Source organism: Amblyomma maculatum, chromosome 9 (genome assembly GCF_055883805.1).
Source record: "Amblyomma maculatum isolate TAMU_Amacu chromosome 9, ASM5588380v1, whole genome shotgun sequence".
Taxonomy (NCBI): Eukaryota; Metazoa; Arthropoda; class Arachnida; order Ixodida; family Ixodidae; genus Amblyomma; species Amblyomma maculatum.
In genome coordinates, this window is record NC_139352.1 from 33,801,026 (window position 1) to 33,813,514 (window position 12,489).

The 12,489-nt window shown below is 39.5% G+C and overlaps 1 protein-coding gene across 1 annotated transcript in view; it reads right to left on the bottom strand.

Moving 5' to 3' along the window:
- LOC146178801 (putative sodium-dependent multivitamin transporter) overlaps window positions 1-12,489 on the bottom strand; it is a 39,542-nt gene that overhangs the window by 24,270 nt on the left and 2,783 nt on the right. Inside the window, exons 2-5 of the mRNA XM_084580038.1 lie at window positions 7,958-8,023; window positions 6,984-7,035; window positions 2,728-2,795; window positions 1,096-1,253 (exon numbers count right to left, since the gene is read on the bottom strand). Of these exons, the coding sequence (XP_084436164.1) occupies window positions 1,096-1,253; window positions 2,728-2,795; window positions 6,984-7,035; window positions 7,958-8,023 (344 nt within the window). The remainder of the gene's footprint in view (window positions 1-1,095; window positions 1,254-2,727; window positions 2,796-6,983; window positions 7,036-7,957; window positions 8,024-12,489) is intronic.

A 12,489-nucleotide genomic window follows, 5' to 3' on the forward strand; every position in this document is an offset into this window, starting at 1 on the left:
GGTCTTTTGCTGGTCCGGGCTCCTTCTCCTTTTTTGTTTTGAGTTGTTCGAGAGGACAAATAAAATGCTAAAAGGGGTATGGTCAGAGGGACCGAGTCGACCATACTACCGCCGAAACGGAGTCTTTGAAGGAGTGTGTATTTTATACCCCATTCGAGTGAGTGTAAGCGCAACGAGGTGTCAATAAATCTGTTCTCTTGTTTTTGTTCAACGACTGTTTCGACTACACTATATTGTAAACTTCTCTATTAGCAGTGCCGGAAGCTGTATCATTCACGTTTTGCTCAGAAATGACGCATTAGGGCAGAGGTGTTGGTTGACGCCTTATCCTGCTCCTGCTATGAAAATGACACTTGAACTCTGCATTTAGTCCCGAAACATTTCGCACGATTTTGACACCATAGTTGATTGCAGATAATTCAATATATGTATTGTGAGTCTCACTGCAGCTGTTTTTTTTATATTTTTTAAAGAGGTGCGACATGCTGTTATACAGAAGGTTACTATTGGTCACTTCTAGTTGTGGTCAATATTTCTTAATGTTGCAAACATTGATAGTTTGCAGAGGAAATAAATATTTTAATCAGGGCTTGCTACCAGCAGGTAATATTGAGTTAGGGACATATACGGTAAGCGGTGGTTTCGCAGGTACGATATGTTGACGTACTATTTTGAGGCCTGTTTGAGTAGATTGAGCGCAGAGTTGGCAATGTCTGCTAGTAGACGACGAACAAAGAAACGTTGCTGCATACTTTCGAACAACAGCTTAAATTGCGTGTCGTATCAGGGCTTCCTTTTAGTAACTGCACAACCAGTGGGTAAGTTATGTACCATATCATTTTAGGACCTGCTAAGTACCTGTTGAGAGAGGCCAGGCGCGAGGAGGACGCTGTACCAAGCAATTCATCCCGCGTTACCTAAACAAACACCTTTACCTAACTCTGTATTTCTAGCTGGAGTTATACAAAGCAGACGGCTTTTATAAGGTCCCATGTCATGTAAAGCTTCTTTTTAGTGAAAGTGCTGAGAGCAACCACGAATTATTCCAACAGGACCAGGACGATTTGTATAATTTGGTCCCAAGCATGCACTAACCTGAAAAGATGGTCCCGGCTGATGAAATCACTCAGAGGCCTCAAAGGGACTTTCAGTTGTGATGCGTCGTACATAATCTTGACGATGATGATGAATGGAGCTGCGAACAGCACTACGCCTTGGACGCAGTCAGCCCACACAACTCCCCGCAGGCCACCCTGAAATGTCATTATCCAGAAATTGATTTTCATAATCCGTTATGAAGGCGTTTTGAAAGATTACATATTTGATGCTTGAAGCTCTATTGAATGGCCAATCACCCCCTAAGCAAAAAGTAAAGTAAAAATAACCAATGTTAATGGTTTCAATGAACTCAGTTGCCGGCTGAACACCATAACCCTATCTATTCTCAATTCGGTCAATTCGTCGTACAGGCTGACACACTAACTTCATATATGAAAAAAAAAAAACATTCGACTTCCGAATATGGTAGAGGTCGTCTACGGAACGCTGTGCAATTATTGACACATGCTACACGCATTGCTATAAATACTGCAGACGTGACCTAGTTAATACCATCGGGCCAACACGACACCTTCAACACTGTTACTTATTACTACTGGGAGAGGTCGTGAAAATTTAAGTACGCATCTTCAATCTCCTTCCGAATCAAGCACATCTTGCTTAGCATGCTACACAGATAAACGTTGCCGCATTATTTTATTCTTCTTTCGTCTTTTTATCTGCAAATAGTATTAATTATTGTAGCCCAACCAATTGACCTTTTCATACTATCGCTGCAGTGCCAGTTTATATTTCTTAAGCGAGTTATCAGCTGCTTCAGAAGCCTTACTGTACGCACTCCCACAACGTACCTATTTTCGATATAATCATCAGTAGCAGCAAGCAATTCTGCCACACAAATGAAACGACTATCTCTAGATCGCCGTTCTTGCGGAATCCTAGCGGTAACAACGTCGTTTCGTGAGAAGTTGCTGCTATCCCCTGGTCATTATTGTTTCTTAAGTGCCTAACATCGGTTTTTCCACCTTTGCATAGTTTCTTTATTTAACTAACTTCAAAACAAATGTTCACTGTTACTGTATTTTAAGTGCGCCGCCCGTTACTTATCGCCCTGAAGACGTTCTTTATAGTACTAAAAACAAAAAAAAAACCTGAACAGCATTCTTTTGCCTCGCAATCACGTGACTCGTCTATAGTGCAATAAGATTTTAGTATTAAACATTTTCCCTTAAGAATGAAGCATTATATTAAATTACAGGTTGGTAAGAATAAAAACAGCGTAGTTCATTTGGCATTTCTCTAAAGCCCTTACAATTTTGTGTTTGCTTAACAGCTTTCAGATTGTGTTAATGCCAGAATATCAATATAGTTTCATGATCTTCATGAAGTTCATGATGAGGTGTTTATTATATGGATAAGCTAAGAACATCAACATCGTAAGGGAATGGGAGGAAGCATCGCTACTAAAACCAAATATGCAGATTGGGCCCAGGAGCACTCGTAAACATCACTGCAACAGCCACGCATGCTGAGATATAGAAATCTCCTTTCGAGGGTAAGAATTACAAAAAGCGCGCTACTCGCCCCGCGAGAGGCGTCCTAAATATATAAAAGCAAAATCGCGCAAACGTAAAGGTTCTAGCATGACGAATATTCACGAGCACATACCAAAGCCGTGTAAGAAGTTCCAAGGATACCGATCATCACATTGCACGCAAGCAGAGGAATACCGAGCACTAAAATGAAAGAAAATCAACGTTAGCTTCAAACATAGCTCTCGTAAATGCGAAAAACAGTCACGGACACAGTATGCCCTCTCGTTACGTGTGACAAAGGAAAATCGTTCTACAATATGTGATAGCAGTAACGTGGTTATGACGCATAAATAGATGCGTTTGGAGTGGCAACACCATTGCACAACTCCCACGTAAACTCCGTGGTTAAACAAAAACATCATGTGCAAAATACTGGGTAGCGGCAGATCTGTGACGCACCATTTGTATTTACATGGTAAAGATACGACATGGACATGGGATTGTCCCACAATAACCCTCGTACCGCAGCTCTCTCTCTAACATGGATCCCAGTTGACAAACGACGAGAAAACCAACGTACACTTCCCCTTTTACTAAAATAAAACTAAGTCTCTTCGAAATGTCGGCTAGCAAGGTGCGGCTTTTGTTCAAAGCTTTCATTTTTCTATGCACAAATATTTACATGAGTGGTTTAGTCATTTCTTTCTATACTTTGCATATTTACAACACGCGGACAGGGACTAGTTATATGCGCGCAAAAATACACACAAACACAGACAGGTGCATAGACGATAGCAACAAATCATGGTTACGAAGTACGTGAAAGGAAAAAGAAAGGAAGTGCAATGCAATATGATAAATCACGCACAGAGAAAGCAAAATAACTACAAAAAAATTCTAAAGCAGTGCACTCATTTCCAGAAATCATTTGACAAGCCTTCCAAAAAGCATGAAAAGAACTGAAAGTGACATCGCCACTTGGCAACTTATTCTATTATAGCGATGCTCTTTCAGAGCATCGCTATGAAGTCTGTACTCACTAATGTGCTTTGCATATTTTGTTGGCGAGTTTTTCGAGTAAGAAAATCTCAGGCATTTATTTTTACCTATCTGTATCTGATGCATCATTTAAAAGTAGAAAAATAAGCTTTAGCCTTACGAATTTCACCCCATAATGTACTGTTGGAAGACCAACTTTCTGTAAATGTTATTTTGTAATATAAACCTGATGGCTTTAAATAAACATGCATTAACAGTAGTTAACCGAAGAGAGAATAGTAAAAATATGTTTTTCTTTTCTGAAATAAATTTTCTTCTGCCGCTCTAAAACTTGAAAACAAGCTAAATGGACCACAATACGATGCTTTTTTAAATACAGAATTTCAAACGTGCTAAAATCATTTCCCGCAGCACATTTACTGAAGGGGCACTTTATGGGCAGCATACAAGTATTGGCGATAAAAGCTGTTTTTGTTTTACAAAAGGGACTCTAATTTCATACGTTCCCTTAAGAATAACCTAATATGGTCCCTACATCTCACGCAAGCCTTTTTGTGCGATCACTGCATTACTCCGAAAATGGCGTTCATAAAGATACCGGTGACCACATGGTTTATATGAGTTATTTTTGTTTTCGCAGCTGGGTAATTCCTGCTTAATTATGCTTGTTTTTTGTCCCCCAGACTCAATGCGATGCCTATCCGAATAAATTCATTTCAAAATAATCTCAGCAGACCGGCTAAGACGCTCAAAAAGGTGGGACCTCCTTCTCGCTCCTCGTATAACTTTTCACTAACATGGACGAGTTCTTCTGGTTATAATATTCTTGAAACATGTATTCCGACCTTAGATTCTTGCGTTCCTCAGGAAGCTCAACATTTTCAAAAAGCCACCGATAAACCTTTACGCTCCCTCTGCATATGGTGAAGGCAACAAACTGCTCGAGAGGAAGATCGGCTCTTAGGTTCCCGCCTATATATTTTAATGTGGTAAGCTGACAGGATGGCGCTGTTTTAGTTTTGTTTGAAGCGGCTGATACGAAAATTGTGATAATTAGCAAACGAAAAACTTCGATTGGTTTTTGCAAAATCATGAAAAAGAGACCGCAAACAAGACAAATGACAATTGAAGTAACACCTCGCTTATTCTTTGACTTGGCTACGCTTTCACTTTCATCACTAGCCCAATTTTTCATCTTTCTCAATGTAAAATCATTTTTTTGCATCGGTTACCTTAAGACACCAGGCATTCCTTTAACAGCACCATCTTGGAAACTACTTTCTTTTCGCGGATAGGTGGTTTTGAGCTTGGCATCTGTCGTTTACATCACTTCACTTCACTTAACTTTAATGCCTTAAAGACTCTGATTAGAGGGTATTATATAAGGGGTGGGGCGCACAGAAATGAAAAACCGAATAGGTAACATATATGTGTAAGTAAGTTATACAAATACAAGATTTTCACTGCGCAAGTACACGTGTGATTTGATCAAGAAATAAAGATGGACATGTGATAGCAGCAAGTTCTCGGGGAAGGCCGTTCCAGTCGTTGGCAGTCCGGGGGAAGAATGATGAAGAAAATGTAGTGGTGCGGGCGCGAGGTCGGGACACTTGCTGCTGATGACCGGTGCGGAGGGAGATACGTGGTGGGGGTGCGCAGATGTAAGGTTCCTTACATTACATTACATCAGCACATTACACGTGACCTATCGTAGTCCATCAGCGCCGTTGTACAGCCTTATGCCACGTACAAAATTTTTGACTTCTCTTAAGATGCCGTGTAAAGTTCTGGGCATGCGAAAAACGTTTCATTGCGAAAGCAATACTACTTGAGGTTTCGAGCCTTCAGCGTGGCGCGGCCGCACTCACGTGACGCTGTGACGTCAGACCCCACGTGACACTAGGGTGAGACCTGGGCTGCCAGCTCAAGCGGTCTGCGTAGTGCGGGCGCAGCCGCGGCGCAGCGCGAGAGGTCACACCCCATGTGACGCTGGCAGGAGCTGCCAACTTAGGTCTCTCGTTTCACATGGGACGGTTATGTCAGAATCAGCCTGCTAGGACTCTGGCATTCACGTTACCCCTATCGGCCACTAAGGCACGTTCATACGGCTTGGTTAAAGCGGGGCTTTATATGTGGGCTGAGGAAGAAGAAAAAGAAAAGAAGAACGCTCGGTCATCCGCAGCCAATGCTTTCGCTCAATATTTGGTTCAGCAGCGCTGAACCCTTGTAATTTTTTTCTCGGCCACTTCGTCATGGGTCATGGGGACGCGGCTCTTACGAAGACCGACAATACAAACCTCCTCTAAGTCTCATCTCCTGCAGATTTGTGCAGCTGTGAACTGCGCTACGTTGAAGTTAATTGAAATACGATAATTGCCCTTTCAAGTTCTAATACACATTACATAAACATAGAACTCCTCCTATTGCTTTTAAATGTATGTGTTACAGATAAGCAGCAAAATATGCCTTTTTGAATATGAGAGATAGGCAAGAGTAATATGTCACTGACTGCAAATAACCACAATGGTAACCAGCTGTGAAATTAAATAAGGGAGGTGAAGTTAGGCAGGAATTTACTGCTGGAACATGTCGACAAGAAAAAAAGAGCAATGTTTCGTTCTTGTGTAGCAAACAATAAAATATACGACCTTTGTATTCGTATTACCTGTATTTTGCACTGCCACCCGAAATAATTAGTTTTTTTTTTTTTATTCATAACTTTGTTTTTGAGACAACCTGATTTATGATTGTCTAATTTATTTTTAAAGCTAAACATCATAACTGTGCCACGGTAAAATCCCCCTCTTTAACTGCGTTTGTCTTTAATAAACATACTGTGTTTGTTCATCGCTGTTTATACGCTTCCTGCTCACATGCCAGATGTATTGTTCACAGTCCTTATATTTCTGTGTGTCCAGGGACTTTTCATGAGATCTGTTTTCTGGTAATATTTGTGCTGTCCGTTTCAAACGCAAGATCAAGAATTTCTGAATTAAGCGAAAAATAACTACATATGACAAAACTGATCTAAAACCTATTACGTCTTGCGGGCATAAAGAGTCGAGAAACATTTTCAATGCCATCTTGAACATCTTTGTTACTGGTGTCCTAATTCAATTGTAGCGGTTTACTTCAATTGTGTCCAAGTTTCTTGTCGGACATTATAAACAGGTATTCGTATTCAATCGTGCTCTAATTTACATGCAGCAAACGGGATTCTACCAAATATGATTTTCGTGTGTAATATCTTAATACTGTTTTTGTCCTCAGATGAGATTGCTGACTAATTGCTCGTTGAGGCTGTTTTCAAAGATATGAAATCTGCGCACCAGTGCTACATTATCATCTACCGTTTTGGGTATTCAAGGAATAGAACGGGAAGGTACTTACTTGTGGACATACCCACTGCTGCACTGTAGATGCTCACTGCGCCTAATGTTTGCTGTACAAGATAGAAAGTAAGTGGTCAAAATTTATTTAAGCCTTACAGAAAGAACTATTGCTATGCAAAGCTGTGCCTTGAAAAAACACTAAGCTGGGTGAAAATTCAAAGCATCGGGAGAACAAAAACAATCTTTTTTTTTTTCTGCAAAACGCCCTATATCAGAAGCCGGCCCGAGTGCTGCATTCCCGAGTGTGCAATTACAACACGTCAGACAACACCGAGTAAGAGTAACATCTATTTGTTATTTGGGCAAAATTTCTGGTGGCACTAGAAAAGACATGCTATGCTTCAAAGGATTTGCATTATTGGTGCGAAAGCATTAGAAGGCTATGTCACCAAGGTCGCGTATATAGAACGTGTATGCAAAATGTGTCCGCAGCCATTCTGTCGTTCTTAGAAGAATTAGGATCAAACGATTGGTTTTGATTGATAGAGAATGACATGATGATGCTGTTGGTTTTTGCCTGTCAGATACGAGAAAATTAGAACCCTGACAAAGCACTAATATTCACGTTGCCAGGGTTGCAATGAAACCTGCTGGGCTTTATATCTTCGGAGCATGCTGTAAAACTTGCTATAATATTAGCCCCTTAGTTTTTCTTCAGCGAGAATTTATTGATTCCGAGAAGACGCATGAATATTATACGAAAAGTTCTAAACAGACTTGTAAATAAAATCAAAATGTGGCAAACTGCATACGACCTTACACAAGGTACACAAGGGCATCATTATGTCAGCCTTTTACAAAAAGTGAATTTGATCGCAGTTTGGTTCAAGCCTAAAATTGCGACAAAGTAAGTCAACGCTACGGGCGCGCAGCTTTAAATTTGTTTTTGTTTTTTTAATTCACCTAGGGTTCTTAAAATCTGACGTGTGCATTGAGAAGTGTGAGGTAAACGTTAAGTTGTCGCAGACTTACACTGAAGAAAAAATATATCACGCAGGCCGACATTCCCACGCTGCTTCCAAAGCGCATCCGGAGGTACTGCACACAGAATGCAATATATGGAGAAAGTACGTGCGTAAAATATTTCTTGTCTAATATATCTTAAACGCCTCATTTTTGCATGAGAAGTTAATGCCGAACACAGTATTTGAGAGTAGAGTTCCCCAAATGCTGTTTGTCTATTATTTAAACTTTCATACAGGGTTATTGCATGAGAGATCAAGCTCACTAAAGTTATCAGAATTTTAATTTTCTTCACTGCCTTACATATTATGGTTCCAAGGCTGAGTAGGCACACAAAGAAATTAGCTTTGCCAAAATTCTAATAGTCTGGATTAAAACAAAACAGCGTTTTCGTGGTAGAGGCAGTTTTACCACGCATAGCGGTTCTCCAGAACTTTGTAATAGTCTACAAATCGAGATACACAGGCCACGACACTAAGGATAACCGGGAGAAATAGTATATCAGACATGTTTTTGACACCGTAAAGATGTCACAACATTCTAGAAATGGAATTTCAATGTGAGTAAGAAAACATATTATAGAAAATAATTCAAAACAGTACACTTCATACCGATTTCCTCAGTGTGATTACAAGACAACTTCACAGAAATGCTACCGAACTTTTGATTGGGAACATCATGCATAATGTGATAGGTGCAGAATCACGGAGACAGCCAATTAAGTTATTTTGGGTACAAAGTCACGTTGGGATTATCGGCAATGAGATAGCTGATGCATGTGCCGCAGCAGCCCATAAGGCTAAAATAGAGCTAGTTAACATACGAAACAAAGATTTACTAAAACTCATTAAATGAAAATGGAACAAATAAATTAACAAAAACTTCATTTCCCCAAACCAGTCATTGAGGTATGGAAATCATGCTGTCATCAAAAACGCAACTTTTAAGTCCTTTTATGTCTCCTCTGCATCCCACACACGCATCTGGCACATGAATTCATTCTAAACAAAAACCAGTCTCTATGTGAAGGACGTGGCGGAGAAGTAACAATAAATTACACCTTACTTTTATGCACTAAGCTTAAGCAAGTGAGGAAAACATTTTGGACGTTTTTACAATGAAAAACTCCCTTTCCATCCCAGCTTGCTTCTGGGAGAAGATGCACTGGTAAAAATTTATCATGTTTTCGGCTTATTGAAAGAAACGAAGCTCTTGAACAAGCTTAGCTCAAAAACTGAAAAGTTATCACCTACAAAAAAAAACTTTATCTTAACGCAATATAGCCTAAGTTGCTTAAGTACCTAAATACCAGTACAACCCAACACAAAGTACATTTGGTTCTAAACTTCAGAACACATAAGCATTTCGGGATAATTCGTGTGCAAGTATTCTTTGTCACATACACAAAGAGGCGCATGAAAATTGTACAAATATGCAACGTTTGAACATGAACATGAACATGAACATGCAACGTTGAACATGAAGTCCCTTTAAAAGTATCGAAGAAAACATTCCTAAATGGTCCCCAAAATCTCAACCAAATCTCTAGGAGAAGCAGAAAAACAATACGAATGAAATGTGGCATTATATTGTTTCCAATATTGTTGTTAAGTAGCCGGAACATCTATCCTGGTCAGTGCTTTAAAGCTAATAATTGTATCCTCAAACATCGTCACCAGTTTCTAAATGAAAGAGCAAAGCAAGAAACATATTGCCCACTGCTCAAAATATGACTCATATGTAACACACAGATGTTTACTCTAAAAGATAGCATATCTGATTACATCTTACAGACCAGCTCCGATCTGTAACGTAAGGAGGATGCGGTGACACTGCTTTCTGCACGTTCCGACAAGAGGTTGAGTTAGCGCTCATAGGATTACCCATAAACGACAATTCTGAGTTAATGTTTCTAATTTCAGATCCCAACTACGTAGTTTATCTTCTTTTGACATAACTGAGCGTATTATAGAATGTAAACAGTGACGTAAAACATTATTTTAAAGCGAATATTAAAAAACCTGCAATAGGTGCCTGTCAGTGACGTTTCACGCTTCCACATTGTGTTGTATGTCCTATTTGAATTTCCCTATTAGGCAACAAGCTTGCCTCATGTCGCAGCACTTCTTTTCAGGAAAAGTTAAAAGAAAATGGAAAAATCGTGCAGAAATACCAATACGATATAGTTACTCGGAAATCAATCATTTTAAGTTAAAGGGGCTGAAAAAATCCTATAATCTGATAATGTAGTTTAGGGTTCAAAAACTAGCTATTATAAAATATATTTTGGAAACCTGGAAAGCGTTATCTCCAAAGCTTCTACATCACTACGGTACATAAAAAGCACGACGCACAGTTCAATTCCAGGTGTAAGATGCCTCGCATAAAAACAGTGATTAGACCGGCAATTTATTATGCGAAAATAGTGTGGGATCCTCATGCAACAACCAATAACCTCAAATTTGAGAGGTTACAGAGATATTTCAACGTTTATCTTTAATAAGTACCGCCACAGCCATTCCTCAACAGAAGCTTGTAATCTCGGTGTAAGGATATTCGTGCTTATAATCAAATTCAACTAGTGACGGAAGCCTGTATGAAAGATTCTAGGCCCTTTTCCTCATTATTAAAAATGTTTTTAAAATAAATATATCAGATTACTGTGAAATCAAAGCCAACTAAATGTCAAGGCATCCCCATAGTAAGTTCATTCCATTACCGACCATACGAAATGATAGTTTAAAGTTGAATTACAACCCGCAAATTTTGCGAAGATTGGAGCTTTCTTATAGATTCTGGTGTTTCGTGTGCATCCCTAACTTTATTTCTGCAGACAAAATTGCCTATGGCATGACCTAAGAGAGGTCGGGAATTTGGCACCTTTTTAGCCTTGATTTTTGATGCGTGGCATTTAGGTATTGTAGTATCGTTGTCTTGGGCCTTGTTTTTGATGTGATAATTTAGTTTGGTTCATGGGTGTGTTTAGAGACTATGCGCTGTAAGTTGCTGTGTACCTGTAATTTTCAATGTCTGTCTGCCTTGCGCTTCACATTTTAAGAATAATCATTTACTGCTTTCTTTTCCCCTCTTGTAAAAGCCTCTGTTGAGGCTGACATATTAAGAAATGAAACGTAAATGCAAAATCCGGCGCAGTATGCCTACAGCATAAAGACAAAGCGAGGGCTTATAAATACCAACATAATCACAGACGTATTGTCATATCACAAACTTGCACTGAAAGCTGTACTTTCTATGCATCCCTAACAAAGGGCCATCTAGCTCTTAGCCGCAAACGCAGATAGCGGTGCCGCCGCATCCTACTTACGATACAGCGGCGTTAGTCGGTAATAATGTAACCTGGTATGGTATCCCCTCTCGGTAAAAGTTTCTCTTGACATGGGTACCATTTTGAGCCTGGTCAGCGTATTTGCTGAGTTTTGCGCCTCCATTTATACGCTTAATTTTCCTGATGCGTGATATTAAAGTGTATGCTTCATTGTCATTGTTGGTGTAGGGGCGAAACAATAAAATGCCACGTTTTATTTTTTGTTCTTTTCATCATTTCCCTTGTTTGTGAGACTCTTGAAAAGTTTATGAATGGGGACTTTTTTCTTATTCTGAAAGAAGACTACTCATTGACATGCCTAATTGGGACACTGTTTCACGTGCTTACACTTTCTATACAACACCAAACATTTGCACACCGTTTTTAGCAGCTTGACTTTTATGAAGTTCTGAGCAGATGTATCTCATAACCGGGGAGGAAAAAATATTAAATATGAGTCTATTTTCGCATTGTGGCGTTTATGCAGTTATTCGAGGAAGCAATGACTTCCCGACGATGACAAAAACATGCCTCGCATACGTTTTCTCCTTTTCACTCTTAGTACAAAACATATTGTACGTGGGATCTTTCTACTCATAGACCATTGCAAAGTCGCAAAGAGCGCTCGAAGCAGGAGAGCTGCGTCTGCAACGAGTTGCTTATAATTTTTTTCTTTCGAAATATTATCATTCCCACTAAACTATCTTCGCTATATGTCCACTGAGCAAGTGTCCATACTACCAATAATAAACAAGTGAAAGAGAAGCCAGAAGTATTTAGACAGTTTGAGTTTCGTGGAATCATCTTATACCGAAATTTAAGGAATGCCTAATGGAAAGTCAACGCCAGTGAAAAAGAAAAAAAATTGCAAGTCCGCTTAGCTGCAGTAATTCGAAAATGTTTATGTTATACGGCTGTCGATTAGGTTAACTTATGCTCGTCATTTTATGACTTTGCCTCTTCTAGCGTCTTTAGCGCGGAAAAGTGCTGTTCCCTGCCGAGAGCCGCATGAGATTCCTGTGCTCTTTTATTATTTAGTAATTCATTTCTTTATTTATTCATTTATTTGATATACCCTAAAGGCCCAATAGGGCATTACATAGGGAGGGATGTGGAAGCAAATCAGGGTAGAACAAAAACAGCATAACAGATGAAGTTATGGTGGTATGTGAGGGAAGTATATAACTAGTCATAGTAATCTTTATACAAAACTAAG